Source organism: Bombus pyrosoma, linkage group LG7 (assembly GCF_014825855.1).
Source record: "Bombus pyrosoma isolate SC7728 linkage group LG7, ASM1482585v1, whole genome shotgun sequence".
NCBI classification, from domain to species: domain Eukaryota; kingdom Metazoa; phylum Arthropoda; class Insecta; order Hymenoptera; family Apidae; genus Bombus; species Bombus pyrosoma.
Genome location: NC_057776.1, coordinates 1,625,591 through 1,644,689, shown reverse-complemented (window position 1 = coordinate 1,644,689; position 19,099 = coordinate 1,625,591). Strand labels below are relative to the sequence as shown.

Here is a 19,099-nt window from a genome sequence, read left to right as displayed (position 1 = left end):
AGAAATTAATATTTCTTAATAAAATAAATGACAATTATGAATTACAGTCCACAATTAATTTCGTTTATATACATCAATAATTCCCCTAAGTTTTGATAGTCATCGCCTAGCAGTAACAATTGATATAAATTAACCGAAATTAATAAATAATAATATTATGTTGACAAAAAGTCAGTAAATTCGCCTAACTTTACAAAAAATCGTGTAACGTATTTAAGGCAGAAAAAGCCACATGTTCATTATTATTATAAATACTTTCAGTTATTTATTACCTGACAAGGGACGTTCAGGGAAACAAAAGACTGGAGTAGTTCGCAGATCTGGTGGTTCACCAGTATGGGGTCATACTTTCATTTATAAAGATGTTAGTCTACAAGAACTAGCGGAACGTGGACTGGAATTGACAGTCTGGGACCATGATCGTATTGCTAGCAACGAATTTCTAGGTGGAGTTCGATTCAACCTTGGCACAGGTACATATCATCACAGCTCAAAGTACTCTTATATTTTACGTTTTACTATAATTTTAGTATTTAAGAAACTTATTATATAATTTATTGGAAATTATTTGGAGACTATCTTGAAAATTAGCGTTTTTTGATCCGCATAACATAATAATCAGTTATTCACCCCTTTTTAGAGAATATAATGAAATAATACACATTTCATTTGTAAAACTTCAAGATAATCTATATTAAAAATTATATTCATAACATGCGACTTTGAGTGAAGAGATTTTTTCATGTAACAATTTTTAAGTAATTTATGATGTTAGACGAGTCACCCTATATAGTTCTGACTCTACTGAAGATTTTTACTTTATATATTGTTCTACAGCGTAATGAAAACGATCATATATTATTATGATTCATATATCATGACTCATATGTACATTATGTCATGCTATGAGAAGCATATTAATCTCCCATCTCTTTTTTCAATTTAAAATGTAATTTTCAACACTATGACTTTTTTTTTATAAACGAAACACACACTTTGCATCCTGAACACATTTCAATTTTTAACATGTTTTAAAATCCATGTACATGTACACTAAAGTTAGTTGGTTTGCTATTTAGTTAATACATAATAATCATTGATATAAGACAAATATAATATTTCATGTTCAAATCTAATATTCCAAAATTGATTATTAATTATTGATTATTATACAATATACATATATTATTACTAATACTATATTTTAAGATATTATAAAAGCACACAGAATACCACAACATTTCTCTTATGATTTTTATACAGACTTCTTATACAAATTTTATAAGGGATCATATAAAGAATTTGCAATATTAGATTATCAGGACTTTACACTATTAAATAAATCGTAGTTAAGTAAAAAGTATTTATTAAATAAATCGATTCCACGTACTTGTAAGAACCAACAATATTTCAAATATATCTTATTCTTCATTAATACGAATATAACACTGCATGATTATACATATAAATTTTTCAATTTGAGTAGTCATAATTAAATTATTCAATTAAAGTAGTCATAATAATATATTAAAGAAATTAATTAATCTTTCCAGGAAAACACTACGGGAAACCAGTTGACTGGATGGATGCGACCGGTCGAGAGCTGTCGCTTTGGCAGAGCATGCTTGAAAGGCCTAACTTCTGGGTCGAGGGAGCCGTGACCTTGAGGCCAAACCTGCATAATCACGGGAAAAACAGCAGCTCCTAAGCATGTCGTGCCCTCTTAGTGATTTCTTTTGTACTTAAGTGACATGTTCGTTCGCGGACCTTATGGGTCTCCATCTCAAGGAAGCTCGAAACGCTTCGGCCTAGTTGAACCTAAATATATACGTATTATGTATATACGTGGTAGTGCAAACACACTACACATCGATTAGTTTCAAAACAACTTTTGGGAAAAAAAAAAGAAAAAAAAAAATAATCAGTGCCTTTAAGGCCAATGCGGACGCGTTGCATTCTCTTTACAGGGCACAGTCTATAATTTAGACTCTAAATTCTACGGGACACAATACCGCATGTGGCCGTCAAGAGGTACTAGCTCTGGACATATGCGAACAAGTTCCAAGTAATCTAATCTTGGTTCTAAAATTAGTACTTACCATTACTCCAGTCTAATTTGTAAATGTTCGTAGCTGCGCGATAATTAGAAATTCACTTCACAGTTTTCGTTTGCTTTTGATATGTTACTTTGTAGGTATTGTTTCGAACTATGTTATTCTTTTGTTTAGATTGCTGTAGATATGAAAGATCATACTTTATACGATTTTCTTCGAGTAATTTTTCTTTGTACCACTGTATCCTTCTTGTACGTTTTCGTTACTTTCGTTTCCCTTTTTTGTTTAGTCGCTTTCATTACCTTTCTTCGTTATCACCTGTCACTTTTTAATCTCCCATTTTGTTTTTGTAATATCCATTCTTACAGAGTAAAACAAATTCTAGCCAGGTGGTCAACATCGGTATATCGGCGTGCAAAATTCGTGCGATATTGTGAAAAGGCGTGTCTCGTTCTTCTCATCGAATAAGAACGTTTTTGATGATAGCGGAATAAAATTTTTTAATCGCGGGCATCCGTCCAATCGCGAGGCGTGATGACTATTGAAAATTTATCATACATGAATATCCTTCGTGGCCAAGCATATTATCGAAAGTAGGAAATAAAACTTGAGTAAGTAAGGCCCCGTTCCAAACGTGCACATTCTTGATCGCAGCAATAGAATGAAATTTTAATAATTCTATATTTCAGCGAACGAAAAGAAAAAACACAAACGATATATATATATTTTATAAAATATATTTTACTTGACATTAATTGAAGAATACAAAGTTTTAGCGTTTGGAACGTGGCTTGCATTGTAGACACTTTCCTTTCTTGGAGAGAAAGATGCTTCCAGTGTGTACAATACTTGAAACGATTTCTCACGCTGAGCATTGCCAGACCGATGGAACGGTGTATTTAAGGAATTAAATATGACCGGTTCCCATTCTATAGAAATATATGTAATCATATAAATGTTATATTTATACAGTCACGTACGATTACACAATATACAATAAGCCATGGGGCTTTTGATCAGTTGTTCGGCAACAGATGAAAATCTTAAATAGAATAAAAAAATCAGTGTTTCAAAAAAAAAAAGAAGCGTACGCCAATAGAGAGCGCTTACGATAATACGAAACATATAAGAAACACTGGTCCGCGTATACTTCCTTTTAATACTAATTGCATCCGGAACGAACCGAAAGGCTGACGTAATCGTACTTAATTAATTATTACAATGCCGAGCTTCCGGTTTATTGCATATAGGCAAGTATAGAGCGTAACATGGATCGTTTAAGTACCTATCCGTAAGGTTCTTCCTAAATACAGGGTTAACAATTGAGACTATTTTAAACTGCCTTCGACGTAAGTTCTCTCCTAAACACGTGTCAAGGAACCGAGTATGAAAATTCGTGAATATGCCTATAAAAACAAGGGTGTCAGATGAATGAGCTGTATTTGTTCGCTGTTTGTCAGAAAAAAAACCGATTTGTTGCGCATAGAAAGTATTGTTGCAAGACTATGTTGTGTACGTTTAAGGACCAATAATATTAAATTATGATAATAAAGTCAATGAGCAGGAAGAAAGAACCGAAGTGTTGGAATTCATGACACGTGCACGTTTTCTGTTTCCGTTCGAGACTGTGTCACGTAACACTCGGATCGAATCGTTCGATCAATTGGAAAGAAACAGAGATACTAATTTGGACATTTATTTATACCAGTGTACATGATAATAAAATTTTGTATGTTTACTCATGGTGAATTTATATTTTATTCGATGTGTATATATATATATTTATTTATTTATATAAAAAATTAACATCTAGCAGATAAATGCGTACAAACGCGACTTCAGGCACGTAGATGAGATTTTTTGCTAATAAAGAAGAAAAAATATCGAGAAGGTAAAAAAATTGTGCATCATTTCATTCAGTACGTTTCTATGAGCCTGATCGCTGTTTTCATCATTGATTGGAAAAAAAAATGATCATAACTTACGTTCAAAAGTTAGTTTGACTTACTAAATGGGAATTCAAAGATCGTTATTGGAAATAAACCGATTTCCTTCCGAATTTTTTCCTGAGTAACGGTATTTACACTTTCCAAATGCTCCTGAAACAAAAATATTCTTACTGAAACAAGTTTGCAGAAATATTTTAATTTACTCTTAGATAACGTAAATAGACTGAAACTGAATAATGATACTCCATCTATCATTTCGTAAAAGAAACTAGGTATTTAAAAGATAATGTTTTATCGGAGAATTAAAAATGAAAATTGAAGTATAAGTGATAGATAAAGTAAATATTTTACTGATAAAATACTCTAAATATAATTTTATTTATACAATTTCACGCGCATACATTATATAGATATTTTAGACTTGATTTCCTAATCAGAATTTTCACAACACATTGCTTTACTAATAATAGAAGTACGTTCAAACACTTACTTACTTGAGATTTAACAGGATAAATACATTTATCTCTAGTGTTAAGATTAAATCAGTTCTACACGTTGTTAGTTATTATGTAATAAATATTTTACTCCATTTCTTTCTTGAGTGAATCATTTCTTAATGAAATATCATTACATATTGAACTTCATTGGAATAATTCTCCTTCAGAATGCTTAAAAAATAATAAAAATATACCACGTCAAAATCATACCTTTGTGATCAAGAGGATCGCGAATTGACCTTGGCAAAGGCGTATAATGAACATTGAAGAAGATATCGTCGAACTCTTCCATCGGATTCGGAAGGAATTTCGGTGACAATTCTGGGGCCAATTTCACAGTCCTTGAGAATTTTCCTCGTCTTTCGGCATCATTTCGTTCGTGTCGCGTTACGGAACGTGAATCAAGAAAGCGAAGAGTCGAAGGTAATACGTATATCGCGTACAACCTGTAACGATTATAATCCTCGTCGTCGGTTGATGTTGGGTTAGTCAACTGATCGGGACATCCTGGATTGCCAAGCAGGCTTACATACACCACATTTGGACAACATTCCTGTATCCTTCTCAACGCGTGGTCTATGTCTGTTATCTACAAAATTTTTCACAATAATCAAACCAAATCGTATGATGATAGGAATGTGAAGTTTCAGTACTCAAATAAATTTGTTACAAAAGATAAGTACATATAATTAAAAGGTTGTACAGAAACGTAAAATATTTGATTATAGATATCTGTCTTATTGATAGATATTTGTCTTATAGATATCAGAATATAGATATTCAAATAAACAATATTACAGATAACATTTATATTTTAATAATATCTTAGATGGAATGCAAGTTGCATGAATGAAATGCGGACAAATACGTACAAATAAGTTTAGCAATATTTAATTTAACGTTTAATGAAGATCGAAATAAATCGTATAATTAGTTTAGTAAACAATTTTCAATATTCATGTAGAACTACATACTATCTAATTTAATATTTAATTTATATTTAAACGAGGTACCATATAGTATAAAATTAATTAAATCCTATAAACGCATAAGTACGTTTTAAATATTCAAATATTGTAATACATAATACATTTTATTAATACATATGTCATAATTTTATGAATTAAGACTTCAGTTTATTTTATAAAAACTAAACTTATCGTTATTATTTCAAGAATACTTATTTATTATTCATTAAATTAAAATTCACAAAATTCAATTCATATGATTTTAAATAAACATTGAAATTATAATATTTTATAAAGAGCAATTAAGTAAATTTGCAAATAATATTCAAAATGTATCGTTAAACATCTAAATGTTAAATAATTCAACATCAAAATTAAAAGTATAAATATTAAAAATTTTGTTATTTAGAACATAGCACGATATATTGCAATTTGTAATTTAAAATATGGAATTTTGTTTAATAGAATTTTGTATACGTTATATATCATTATATTATATATATAGTATAACAATAATATATATAACAATGTATATAATATATATTTTTCTATATATTAGCTTTATATGTATATGTATAAAGTCATAGTTTCTTCAAATATTATACTTGGCAATACTATATATTTTCAGTTCTCACAGATTATTGTTTACCATACGACTGTATCGTGTAGTAGCACAGTGGTGAGATACATCACACAGTAAATACATAATACTGAAAATTCACAACTCACAATATATTATAGCTATAACAGGATAGTATAGTTATCAAATTAATTGGTAGCTCTTTTATTCATTTCTATTTATCTATACCATCCTAATAAAGAAACAGCGCAGCGTTTATTTGTCTGTGCTGAGTAGGTTCAGAAACTACTGCACCGGTTTTTACGAATTTTGTTCTGTTGCCTGCTTACATTCCTTCTTGTAGTTTAACTCTTTCGGAGTGTTATAGACTACGTAATATTGCAATGTCTTGTCAGTGGGCTGGGAAATAAAAACATGCATCTAATTTTCGTACAGAAATCGGCCGGCGTAATACGGCCAGCATACGTTTCGTGTGGCTGATGTGGTTCACGATGTTTCGTCAAGTGACGGAAGTACTGTAACTTCATATACGCGATAGTATCAGCCGTTTTGCAACTATTTAATGAAGCACAGCGCATTCTGTGTGTGATACGCATGCACAGTACAAAATGTGCTGCATTTTACGACCGGAGACCTTTCCACATTGATTTTACTTTTAGTATAATAATTTTTTATTTTATACGCATAAGTTTGCTTAAGATATATTAAGCCATGAGCATGATAAGTTGGAGGCCAGATAGTGATTATAATTTTATATTTTATGAAGTAATACTTTGTATATATATAAATATATACAATAACGAACAATCAATAGACATATAATTAACTAAACAGATTTAAACTCGCTATTTTGAAATAATAATGGATAAACAAATATGTCCGACTCTAAATACAAAATAAATGCTAAATACGAATAGTAAATGTTTTTAATTAATTGGCTAATTTATGTAAAATAATACTGTTGCTGGCGAAAATATGTTAATATGCGTCCTGATTACATCACCGCAACTTATTCACAACAAGGTGAATGGCATAAGCGTCATCGAACTATAAACATTCTCGATGATATAAGATACCAAAAATATATCATCGATACACGTCCAGAATTTTAATCGAGGTGAATCAGTTACAAGCTATTCCTTTAAGAGTTTTCTGATAGAAGTGAGTACAGTTAATTCAACAATGAACGCAAACATTTTATTTTGCCTTCTGCGAATTACCATTTTAACAACTGTTAAAAAATCACGAACTAGTAATATATGTTGGAAATATGAGTAATATTGTGCATTGTTAGTCGTCATAATAATTTTTATGACACACATGGCCGTATTTAAAGGGTAATTGGTATTTTAATATGCAAAATAAAAATTTGGATATACTCTCTATACATATATATAATTATACTACCATAAAAAAGATTTAATACAATGAAAATGCAAATGTGAGAAAATACATAGTTTATATTATTATAATATACTCGTATATATGTATGTATAATGCAAACACAGTTTTAATGATAGCTAAAATGTACCAGTACTAAACTGTATGATATATTCAGAAAAATGCATTTTAATACATGTTTATATCAACTTTATTTTTTCTTGCTTTAACATATTATATCTAGCCACATTTTTGGTCAACTTTCCTTACGATACACTGTAATGACAGTGTCATTACGAAGAAAAGTCAGAAACAAAATAAATTGAAATCATTGTTAAAAAATTATAAATATATTTACGATGTCACATGAGATTGTATTAATTAATGATCTTTTTATCATTTGTATACCTGTATCTATACATTTTCACAATAATAAAGTATTGATAAAAAAATTTATTGCATAGAAATTATTGGATTTTTAAAATTTATCTATAAGATAACATTTGCGATTTCCAAAAAAGGGACAATACAGAAATAATTGTATAACTATTAAAATATGTATCTATTCTTGTATTCGATACTAAAGGTGTGCGAGAACCCGATAGTCAGGACGAGATCGGGCCGAATAGGATTCCCAAGCGTATCGGTATTGCCGAAAATATCCAGGTTTTCAGAAAGTGTCGGGGTTCCCGAAAATTTTGAAGATCCGTTTCGAGACTTGTTTTAATGAATATGATCTTGATTTCAAATTTTCGATTTTTAGACCTTTTTGGAAATCATCATAAAATTTATTTATTTATTAATTTTTACTTATTTAATTTATCAATATAAAATTATAAAATTCGGTAGGTAGAATGGAAATAATACACCAAATAAATAATATTTACGTATAATACTTCATTTTGAATTCGCATGTAAGAAAGCCAGTTTGTTTACATTTTCAAACAATATTGTACAACAATATTGTTACATCGAACAGAACAAGACTAAGAATCGCTCACTTTCAGGAATCCCGGACATACTCGAAAATCTCGACATTTTCGGCAAGCCCGGAGATTTTTTGCATGCTTTCGGAAAATTCTTAGGAATCTGGATACTCATGTCATGGATTTGGTACTCAATACATAAGTAAATACAATTTATTTAAATATTAGCACATATTCAAATAAATAATTAATTGATCTGTTAAAATACATAATTCATATTGTGTTTCATTAGAAAAATAAGCGTTTCTTTCAAGCGCTATAAATTTTGAACTTTTCCTGTAATTTCCATACAAATATTTTCAATACATATCAATAAAACTGCAAAGTATTTAATAAATTAGGAAAAATAAATTCTCAGGCTTCATTCAGAACTGTTATCTTTTTGTAAAAAAAAAAAAACATAATTCACACTGGAAATGAAAAGTAAGATAATATCAAAACGAAGTTCATCCTGTAAATAAGCATCGAATTGACCACATATAATATTACTATAAATAGAAATTTAATAACATTTGAACGCGCTGAAAGATAAATCTGTTGTGATAATGTGTAAATCTCATACATGATAACGAGCACGTCACAGCATTATGCTAAAATCTATTGAAGTGTATTTGACGAATGTTTCGAAATAAAATTTCAGTGAAATAAATAAGAAATTTGTCCATAGATACAATATCACGAATTATACATAAAACATTTTACACGTAATATATTGTAAACGAAAATGCTCGAAAATGGAATAACATAATTAAGATTATTAACTACATGGTACAATATGTTGTCAATACTTTAAAATTTGAAAAAAGTAATTTTTACATTAGCTACTCTCCAACGTCTTTCTATATTCAATATTTTAAGTCTTGTTGATAATAAACATTTTTTTTATAACGGATGACAATTTTTCTTTCAGCAATTCTATGAGATTTAAATTACATTAATTAACGTTTATTATTTACCATTCATCAAAATTGCGTAGATACTTTTGCTACTATGTACTTAAGTATGTATGCAAGTACATACATACATACCGTGCTCTATAAAATAACATAGAACGCCATGCATATAAATAACTGACTGGCCTAACTAAAAAACTAAAATAGAATATTACATTTAAAAGATCACTGAAAAATCATTTAATCTATAGTTCTCACAACGTACAATCGTCAAGTAATTCGTGTTTATACCATAAGTGACAACTCTAATATAACAAAATATTGTCTCTAACACAAAAAGTAGCAAAAACAAACAAAACAAACCTTGTTATTGTTTAAACTGAGTGTGGTCAAACTTGGTATACAAGGTAACGTCTTTAGGTCCCGCAGTTTATTATTGTCGAGTATCAATTCCTGTAGTCTGCAGAAGTGTTTAACAGAGCTGATAGAGGTTAGTTCATTATATGACAAATCTAAACTCGTACAATCATTACCAACGACACCCACTAATCCTCCGGGTATCTTTTCTGCTCGTTGTCCCGTATACCAAACCTAGATAATTGTAACGACGTGTAAAAGTTTATATATAGAATAAAGTTCACTAAAACAACACTTCAATTGTCTGTTAATAATAATATACGTTAATTACCCGCCCACGTCGTACTGTCAATGCACTCCTATTAAAATCTTGTTGGCACCGCTCCGCCATCTTGCACGTAAAGTACTATATGATGAGAAATTATCATGAAACAATAAGAATGATAATACATTGAATTGACAGTGGTGTCGCCATTACGAAAGGTATTTCTATCAATGAGTATAATATACAACACGGCTCGTTGGTCTAGGGGTATGATTCTCGCTTAGGGTGCGAGAGGTCCCGGGTTCAAATCCCGGACGAGCCCGGTGATTATTTTTTTTAATCATTTTATTTACATTTCATTATTCATAATACATAGCTTCTCACGATATACATAATATAATTTTATTAAAAGTAGATTATCGTTTTTAGTATAACAAATAAATAGTAAACAAGAAGACAGAGGTAATATAGGTAATAAATAGTTTATATTTCTATATGCATATATTCTTTTTCGTATAAATTTTACATAAATAATTATTATATTTATTATTATATATTATTTATTTAATAAAATAGTTATTTTTGTAAATCATATATGCAATTCATACTTCATATTCTGAAGTAACAAATTCATATTTCGTATTCCAATATGTACAATTTTACATTAAAATAACAAATTTATAGATATATAAATATACAATTGAAGTAATATCCAGAGAAAGGGCTTAAAATTCTATATATATTAATTAAATGTTATTTAATTATATTTTAGATTATTATAAATAATTTATATATACAAATAAAATTAGTTATCATTAATTCATTTGAAATCAGGTTCTATACATACTTATATCTTTTTATGATATAAATTTTGTATATCAGACATTTTTTGTGTTAACAAAATGAGAGGAAGGAAAAAATTTAAAGTAAAAATAAAAAAAGAAGGTAAAACATAGTTTACTGCTTTAAAATCTGTTACTACTCAACAAATTATTGATGCAAAAAACCAATGATGTATCATATTCATCAGTCAATATACTTTTGGAAGTAAATATAATTAAAATGAAAAACAATATCATTTGGAATCTTTTGATACTAAAAAAATAGGAAAGCTTAGAAAACTGTATGTTAAATGAGAAAATTATTCTCATTGTTTTGTGCAAAAGTAGGTAAAAGTAATAAGTAGCGTTAAAACCTATAAATTAATGTTAAATATCATGTAAGATTATGATATTCCTTAAAACATTTGCCTAAACACAAACCCGGATTATCTCTACAGCCAGAACAGTAGTAATTAGTTTCTTTCCGTAAACCATTGACAGTGCATTGTCGACACCTTTTCCGTTTTATCTTTTTATTTTCTCGTCTGGGTAACATTTCAGGTAGATGTTCAGATTCTAGTGAAATAAGACATATATTTTTCTAATAATTTTCAAATAAAATATTATCAATAATATTCAGACGAAAGTTTTCATCACCTCCATTATCTTGTCCTAATGTCATTCTGCTACTTTCACTATCAATTTTATTGTAATTTACATTGTTGTCTTGCATATTATCGTCATCATCATTATTTCCTATAATGATTTTTTACTTCTTTCATTTATCTTTTAATGGAAGGGCATTTTCATTGTGTCTATAAATCTCTATGTTCCTGGTTGTCCTTTTGACATCATGTTCCCTCTCTTTAATCTTTAATAGCGTTTTAAATACTTAATGATAACATTAATTTCATTATAAAGTGTATATGATGCATCACTGGTCGTATTGTACAAATAGCCTAGAATTTTAGGACGTACATAGTACGTCGTTGGTTTTGAAAAAATTAATCTATTATAAGTACTCCATTTTATATATATTTATTATGCACACATATATATATATCAAGATTTTTACTATGATTAATCGTTTTTAATTTTGTTTTAATTATTATTTAAGCTAATAAATGTAGGAGGGGAAAAAGTATTCTAAATAACAATCTTTATTAATTAGCCTTTCCTCTGAATATTATATGTATTTAAAATATTTCCTTATATTTTAGATATTATATTTCACAATATAAAATCATTCAAACCTTTTTTTAGCTTTTTAGGCCTATGTACCATATTTGTGGTTCCTGTTTTATTCTTAGTTATTTTCTTGCTAGTTGTATCTTTGCCTTGCTGTTTATTTTCAGAATGTATAGATTCTGTGCTGTTTTGTATAAAAGTATCCTCATGTTTACACACACTGTTATCATCATTCTGAACAGAACTAATAATATTCTGCTCCATTTTGTGCGTGTCATCAGCATCATTAATGCTGCTACTGCTGTAATATATCAGAAGTTATATAAACTTTTATTGCAACTTTTTAAATTTTCTATAAAGAAATAATGTTTTGTTCAGTAATACCTTGTAGATTCTCTAGGAATTGCACTACGTTTGTATAAATTAAGTTTATTATAAAAATTCACCATGCTTTGAAATGCATTTGTGCAATCCATAATATTTGGATTAGAAATAGTTAATTTGAACTGTTCCTCTTTGAAAGGTTTTGTTTCAATATTCTCTGTATCAGTTAACAAAGCATGAAATCTTATATTAAAATTATATTTTTAACATAATATGTCAAAGGAAACATACTTCTTATTAATTTTGCACCTTCTGCTTTATATTCAGCAATTTCTTCATCTTTCTTTCTTATTAAATCTAAAAGAAATTTGTGCTGATGAATAATTTCCATCGATGATATACATAGAGGTTTAGTTATAAAATCCCAAAAATCTTCTGATGTTCCTTTTGTTAAATTTAGTTCAAATTTCATTAAACAACGTTCTACTTGAACTTGCAACTCGATATGTTCCACAGTTGCATTGATAATATATTTTGATATATCATTCAAAATATTCAATATAATGTCATTATAATCAAGAGCTTCAATATTTAAAAGTCGATTTAACTTCTAGAAGAAACAATTAAATAAAATTTATTTCATCTTGTATTATAATAAATAATACATTAAAATTACTCAGAATGTAATATAATATTATAGAGTACATATTGCATAGATATATAATTACCCGACATCTATCCAAAATAATTTCTTTTGTCAATGTGTCAATCCATATTTCAATAAGATTAGTTAGGAAAACTTTAATTATGTTATCTTTTTGTGTAACAGAAACCATGTAAATATCATTATTTATTTTTATGTTATTCCATGTATTGTATTGTTTATATTCATCAGAAATCATGCTGTTTGTTTTTATTAACAGAGTAATAGAAAAGATTAGGATATCTTTAAAAAATTGTTGAAGCATAAATCATAATGTGTTTTAACGTGCAAAAACATAACCTATCTTGCTGTATCAAATGTTTCAGTTTCTTCAAAAATGTCTGTACTTAAATTAAAGTTTTTCCGTTCTGATAACGTACATTTTTCTATACATTACATACTATATATACTCGTATGTTTCTTTTTACTTGATAAGATTTAAATACATTTTGCGCTATTACACACACTAAACCATCGCTTTGCAAAATATCTATATTTATATGTATAGTGTATACATATACAAAAAGAGATAATAACTACGCAAGAAATATTAAAGAATAATATTTACTAAATGTAAAGATAAATAAAAATTAACCAAAAGTACTAAAATTAAAGGAAGTAGAACAAATTTAAAATAGTATAAAAATATTTATTATATAGGAATATATCGAGATATGAAAAATAGAAAAGTTATACATTTTTTTTATTTTTTTTTTACAATTCGGATATTAACTGTATGAAACTTTGTATTCGATATATTGCTAACTGTGTTATAGTTAATACATTCTCCTTGTTTAATTTTGTTTTTTGCGTTAGCCTGTAATTAAAAAGCGATAATTATAAATTATAATCACGTTACAAGTTTCGTTTCCAAAATTATATTATTGAACAAACCATTTGTTGTGATTCATAAGAAAAAATAGACAATGTTTTATTTTTGGACTGTTTCGATTTTGAAATTTCTTTCCAATTAGTAAATGGAACTGGACTATGGTTTTTTAACTTCAACTGATTTGTGTAGTGTTTATCATCACTGAATTTTTCGACCATGCCATGTTTATGTATGTCATCACGTTTTTTTAATTTGGGAGTTAACGATTCTTTTGATGTTTTTTTCTTTCTCATCATTAAATGATTATAAGTTGAAGAAATACTAGATGATGTTGAATTTGGAATGTTTGTTTCCGCATTCCTTCGCTGAATGGACGTGTCTTGTTCGTATTTTGATTTCATATTTCTCTCTTCAAGTGTTAGATGATCTTTATCCAAGATTTGTGTTTTTGCTACATATATATGCATAAAACTTTTATTTTTGTTTAAATTTGTTACAAAATGATTGTAATAATTACAATTTTTACTGTGCAATTCCTTCGTAATATATTTGCTTTTGCATAATGTATTGTCAAAATCCTTAATAACTTGCTCAGTCATACACTGGGTTTCAGCATTACTAAAAAGTCTCAATTTTAAACAGAGATTACCTTTACTGTCTACATACTGAGATGCTATTGCATGTTTTGAAGCTGCCTATAAAATATAATGACATATATAAATTATTTTTCTGTATTTTATATGAATTAAACATTCACAAGTTAAGACAGTTAAGTTATATTAAAAAAAAAATCTAGTACAAAAATAGTTATATACAAACATTATTGCTTATATAAGAGTTTTATGTATATTTTTTGTATATTACTTTTATTAAATGTATATAAGGATTATAAATTATATAACAAAGTATTTGCAAATTACATACCAAATTTTTAAGAAGCTGATGCTTTCTTTGATTTTTCTTTGGTAAATGACTTAATATATCTTTTGTATATGTAGTTATTCTATTCGCAATATCAGTTAAATCATTGTATTCTTTCTTAAGATGCTTAATCAGTGTTTTTGTTTGAGGAAGTTGTATTTCAAACGTATTATGGTTTAAAAGCATACATGATACACCTACATCTTTTACCAAAACTGCATCAGGGCATTTGCTATCACTTCTATTGCTCCTATAAATTTATATATATGTATACATTTATAGTCATTAGTTATATATGTACCTAACAATTAAAGTAAATAGTTAAATATAAACAAAGTATAATAACAGGTGTAACCTATAATAGGGGAATTGGCAGCTATCATTAATTGTAGAATTGCACATTTTATCAAATACATTATTTTCCATTAAAACTGTGTGTCTGCATGCATCTTTATTCATACTATTAGTGGAACTATAATTCGATACACCCATTAGAGCAGTTTGATTAGTAGCATTTCTTTCTGGTATTGTGGAAACGAAACTCGTAGTAGGTTCTCCAGAAATAGCAGAATGTTTCTTCATTTGCGGTATAATGTTAATTGATGCATCTCCTGCTTCCGGAGAAGCAATAAGGACACCCATCTCAAAGTGATGATTAGTAAATTATCCAATAATTGTTAAATTACATAGAAGTATCAGTTTTATCGTATGAATTTATATCTTTCAGTACTGAGTATGTATATCATAAAGAAATAAAAAAAATGTTAATAAAGTGATTTACAATAAAACATTATATATACATAGTAGGTAACCAAATAAATAATAGTAGCATAATAAAAATAGCATTATAAATTACCGAAACTCTAAATCTTTTTTGTCCCTTTACTGAAAAACACAGGCATGTGTAATGTTTGTATCTCTGCTGGTTTTTAGAAACATCCATTACATTACAAAATCTCAAAGTTACCAATTAATTTTGAGACTTTAACGCCTGAAGAAGGTTATGTTTATATCGTTCAAACTGTATAACAAAATAAAATCATATTTTTTTTACAGAATTAAGAACATAATTGCTGTGTTCACATTGATAGTACAATTGGGAATTAACGTAACTAATATACTGTATAGTGTATAGAAAATATAAGTCTTTTTGCTTAATAAGAATTTATAACAATCGTAATAGCCATATATTACTGATAAAAAAGAGAAAATGATGTATTAGTAAAAAACTTCCTACAATGTATTTGAATAGCACTTAGTATCTGAAACTTTAAATAGTAATTTCTCACTGTAAAGGAGCACATATAATGACAAACTACATGTTATTTTTTGTATATTATGATTTTTCAATGCACAATTCCAATTTTGGTTGGCTTAAGGTATGTTTTAGTTTCTTTATAAAAGCACAGCTATAGGATCTTGCTGATTTATAATATTGTATATTTCTCAGATAACATTTCTTCATTGTAGGAATGAAAATTATTTTACTTTTATATTTACTTTTAAACTATGCGGTTTACAGCTATTTTTTTAAAGTTATATATTCTTCAGAATATAAATATAAATATTCAGAACCAGAAGTTTATATTACCGTGTGCAGGACGAAATTTTAATTAAAGCAGTGTTTATCCATGACAGAAAAGGTAGCATGTTAACAACCTATGCAACATTTTAAACGTTAACGCCATTTAATATAATATTTAACATTCGTATATATTACCCTATTTTTCTATATGATAGGAATATGTTACTTTAAGTTATATGAGACTAAACAAAAAATTGTGAAGCTATTAAAATATATTGTAAAATATTAAGAAAAAAATAAGTAATGAAAGTAAACACATACTACAATAACAGTACCCATACAACAGTACCTATTTAATTGTGATTGGTTGGTACGTTATATCCGTAACTATCTGGGTAGGTGACATCCAGGAATTACTGACTGTCTTTCTTTCTGTGAATCGCTCGTCTTTCAATGAATTTCGAGTTGGAGTGAAAAGCAGTGAGTGCGAATAAGATATATTAAAAACAGAACTACGGTGTGGTCACAACTAAACAATTTTTGTAGTAGAATCGAATAAATTTTATTTTTCTTCTTTGTATCTATCATACATTTATATATCTACACATTTTTAGACTATATATAAAGCAATAGATATTTTTTAAATTTTCATTCCTGTTTAGGAAAAAGAGACAAATTTATTAATAATTTTAGTAATAATTAAATTTAATTTACTTCGTTGTAACTTTTCTCATGAAATCGATAGAACTTTTCACTTTATAAATAACGTATAAATAGTATACAAATATTAGATCTTTTTTTTTAGTTAGAAACAATACTTTAATACGTCGTTTAAAATGGTTAGGTAGTCTCATTATAAATATGAAAACATATTTATTAAAATGTAATATATAAAGAATCGTAATATTATAAATATAAAAATATATAAATAATAAAATCGTAATCTATCAACTTATATATATATATTATATACATTATACGTATATTACAGTATACGTGTATATATAGAATAATTGATTTAGTTATTAAACTTATTAATAACTTTAAATCACATTTTTTCATTACAAATAAAAAATATGTTTTCTTCAATAAATCAATCATTCAATTCAATTGTCTGTTTGAAATAGTTCATCAATTTTTAAAGTATTTATTAAATACACATGCATTGTTTTTGTACTATATATTACAATGAGCTTTTTTCGCACTATATAAAACTGACAATGAATTAAAAACGTGGTATCACATAAAACTTAAAGAAATCTCAGAAATATTAATACTGCTTCAAATAAACCATTTTACCTCTCATTTCAATCTACTAAAAATTTATTTTCACAGCTTAGAAAGCTAACTTATTGAACTTCTAATTTCATTTGAAATAAATGTTAAATTTTACAAAATATTTCTGAAGCAGTAATTTTTAATTAAAGATTATCCAAACCTAAAAATAACATAGGAGAACAAGGATAAAATGAATAATAAATCTTAACCTTTGGGATACAAGGGATGTATCAATTTTGATTTATATAGATATTTTACGTTTGTTATTTTGTAAGTTAAATTTGCATACTATTATTTTATTAAGTTATATGAACGGTCTTACCTTTCAAGTTACTTTAGTTATTATATATAGGTAGGAAATTAAAATTAAATGTATTCCATAAAATATTCATGATAACAATGGTTCTCTAGGCTAGAATTAATCGAATTGTTTGACTAAAAAGCTATCGAGGGAAAAGTGCACTACACGATTCTCGAGATACTACGCCAATGGTATGCGTTCTTACAGTTTGATCGGCATGGCTGCCGCGGCACTCGTGAACATATCGCGTCGCGCCGCAGGTAGAGTCAGTTTGATCCGCGAGCGGCATCATTGCGGAGTCGAAACGCTCTAAACGCGAATAACTTCATTTCAAAGATGCGCAAGATCGGTTGGCCAAATTTGGGTCAATGATTCAACCAGTAAACTGTCAATTATTTTCTTAAATTTAAAATCAGTATAAAGTGATCGAGAAACCGATTGACAGGAGTATAATGTTGTTCGCGTTAAGGTGAACGAGAATCGTGATGAGCTTGGAGACGACGTTGATGCCTAATACGGCATCGATCGAGGTCGATAGATTCCAAGCGTTTTTCGAAATTCACGTCAGTGACGATTTGCCAACTGCATTCAGTGCATTCGTAATTGGTGTTTTTCTGTAGTCGTTCTAAAAACCTGTGCCGGTTAATTATCCGACTCGAGAGAAAGTCGATGGCTACTTTGCGTGTTCCGACCGGTCGACAGATACCTAACGCGGCGATTCTAACTCGGATGAAATTTTTGAGCTGGTGTGTTCAACTTATGTGACGTTGTACTAATAAAATAATAAATTTTGATACTTTACATTAATTAAACTAAAAATAGTCGAATTTGTAACTTAAATTTCATCACAGAAACGTGTGTGTATTGCGGGTACAGGTGAAAAGTTTATAAAACATAAAAGAAATTATGTGCAAAAATTGTTTCGAGATTTTCAAAGACGGAAACGTTTGTTGTAAATAATCGAGGAATGCGTATTGTACGGATTTGCAATTGTTCCACATCGTATCTAGTGATCGGCATCAGGTATGAAGAAATCGATAGGTTATGGCAAAAAAGAATAACAACAAATGCGTTTGTATAAATGACAAATGCGTGTTTGTATAGACGCGATTGGTCGTGCAACCATTTGATAAATGTCATCGAGGGAACTAACTATCAAAGTGTTTCGGTTTACCGTGGCTCGGTTCGAGCATATCGAACCATGTATCGGCGAGTTGAATGCGGTCCCGTTGACATTTCACGTATCGTAGACCAATGTAGCGCGATGTTTGTCAGAT

At 28.4% G+C, this 19,099-nt stretch overlaps 4 protein-coding genes and 1 non-coding gene across 15 annotated transcripts in view; 2 read left to right on the top strand and 3 right to left on the bottom strand.

Annotated features, from left to right (window-relative positions):
- LOC122569574 overlaps positions 1 to 3,792 on the top strand; it is a 101,899-nt gene extending 98,107 nt beyond the window's left edge. For all 3 annotated transcript variants that reach the window (XM_043730809.1, XM_043730807.1, XM_043730806.1), the window contains exons 17-18: positions 262 to 473; positions 1,554 to 3,792. In XM_043730809.1, the coding sequence (XP_043586744.1) occupies positions 262 to 473; positions 1,554 to 1,708 (367 nt within the window). In that variant the 3' untranslated portion in view covers positions 1,709 to 3,792. The remainder of the gene's footprint in view (positions 1 to 261; positions 474 to 1,553) is intronic.
- Position 3,793: 1 nt separating this feature from the next.
- LOC122569575 (leucine-rich melanocyte differentiation-associated protein-like) lies at positions 3,794 to 10,137 on the bottom strand. Its single transcript, XM_043730810.1, has 4 exons — positions 9,996 to 10,137; positions 9,671 to 9,898; positions 4,711 to 5,089; positions 3,794 to 4,153 (listed from the first exon to the last, which is right to left on the bottom strand). The coding sequence occupies exons 1-4, from the start codon at positions 10,053 to 10,055 to the stop codon at positions 4,074 to 4,076; spliced, it is 747 nt and encodes a 248-aa protein (XP_043586745.1). The 5' UTR covers positions 10,056 to 10,137; the 3' UTR covers positions 3,794 to 4,073.
- Positions 10,138 to 10,179: 42 nt separating this feature from the next.
- Trnap-agg lies at positions 10,180 to 10,251 on the top strand. Its single transcript has one exon. It is a non-coding gene; the product is annotated as a tRNA-Pro (tRNA).
- A 384-nt stretch (positions 10,252 to 10,635) lies between these two features.
- LOC122569755 (non-homologous end-joining factor 1-like) lies at positions 10,636 to 13,473 on the bottom strand. Of its 4 annotated transcripts, XR_006317569.1 has the most exons (6): positions 12,991 to 13,473; positions 12,554 to 12,872; positions 12,323 to 12,479; positions 12,004 to 12,239; positions 11,408 to 11,709; positions 11,185 to 11,326 (listed from the first exon to the last, which is right to left on the bottom strand). XR_006317569.1 is itself a non-coding variant. In XM_043731305.1 (5 exons), exons 1-5 carry the CDS (start codon positions 13,228 to 13,230, stop codon positions 11,145 to 11,147), a joined length of 1,131 nt encoding a protein of 376 aa, XP_043587240.1. In that variant the 5' UTR covers positions 13,231 to 13,473; the 3' UTR covers positions 10,636 to 11,144. The 4 variants fall into 4 exon arrangements, 3 of the variants coding, with proteins under 3 accessions (XP_043587240.1, XP_043587239.1, XP_043587241.1); XM_043731305.1 differs by lacking the exon at positions 11,408 to 11,709 and having other exon boundaries at positions 10,636 to 11,326; positions 12,004 to 12,236; XM_043731304.1 differs by lacking the exon at positions 11,408 to 11,709 and having other exon boundaries at positions 10,637 to 11,326; positions 12,991 to 13,472.
- Positions 13,474 to 13,647: 174 nt separating this feature from the next.
- Positions 13,648 to 16,581, bottom strand: LOC122569760. Of its 6 annotated transcripts, none has more exons than XM_043731315.1 (7): positions 16,310 to 16,581; positions 15,575 to 15,739; positions 15,074 to 15,360; positions 14,722 to 14,968; positions 14,315 to 14,492; positions 13,860 to 14,248; positions 13,648 to 13,782 (listed from the first exon to the last, which is right to left on the bottom strand). In XM_043731315.1, exons 2-7 carry the CDS (start codon positions 15,659 to 15,661, stop codon positions 13,669 to 13,671), a joined length of 1,302 nt encoding a protein of 433 aa, XP_043587250.1. In that variant the 5' UTR covers positions 15,662 to 15,739; positions 16,310 to 16,581; the 3' UTR covers positions 13,648 to 13,668. The 6 variants fall into 6 exon arrangements, with proteins under 6 accessions (XP_043587250.1, XP_043587249.1, XP_043587254.1 ...); XM_043731314.1 differs by having other exon boundaries at positions 13,860 to 14,492; positions 16,310 to 16,377; positions 16,439 to 16,503; XM_043731319.1 differs by lacking the exons at positions 15,074 to 15,360; positions 15,575 to 15,739 and having other exon boundaries at positions 13,860 to 14,492; positions 16,310 to 16,377; positions 16,439 to 16,567.
- Between the last annotated feature and the right edge of the window lie 2,518 nt (positions 16,582 to 19,099).

What these genes read in the sequence shown, in the direction of transcription:
- LOC122569575 (XM_043730810.1), bottom strand. Translation starts at nt 10,055, where the DNA reads ATGGCGGAGCGGTGCCAACAAGATTTTAATAGGAGTGCATTGACAGTA. An exon ending in TCAGTTTAAACAATAACAAG is followed by an intron (nt 5,090 to 9,670) that starts GTTTGTTTTGTT and finishes AAAATTTTGTAG; the next exon opens with ATAACAGACATAGACCACGC. An exon ending in CGATCCTCTTGATCACAAAG is followed by an intron (nt 4,154 to 4,710) that starts GTATGATTTTGA and finishes TTTTTGTTTCAG; the next exon opens with GAGCATTTGGAAAGTGTAAA.
- LOC122569755 (XM_043731304.1), bottom strand. Translation starts at nt 13,230, where the DNA reads ATGCTTCAACAATTTTTTAAAGATATCCTAATCTTTTCTATTACTCTG. An exon ending in AGGTGCAAAATTAATAAGAA is followed by an intron (nt 12,480 to 12,553) that starts GTATGTTTCCTT and finishes TAACTGATACAG; the next exon opens with AGAATATTGAAACAAAACCT. An exon ending in ATTCCTAGAGAATCTACAAG is followed by an intron (nt 12,240 to 12,322) that starts GTATTACTGAAC and finishes GATATATTACAG; the next exon opens with CAGTAGCAGCATTAATGATG.
- LOC122569760 (XM_043731314.1), bottom strand. Translation starts at nt 15,661, where the DNA reads ATGGATGTTTCTAAAAACCAGCAGAGATACAAACATTACACATGCCTG. An exon ending in ATCAGCTTCTTAAAAATTTG is followed by an intron (nt 14,493 to 14,721) that starts GTATGTAATTTG and finishes TATATTTTATAG; the next exon opens with GCAGCTTCAAAACATGCAAT. An exon ending in CTTATGAATCACAACAAATG is followed by an intron (nt 13,783 to 13,859) that starts GTTTGTTCAATA and finishes TTTTAATTACAG; the next exon opens with GCTAACGCAAAAAACAAAAT.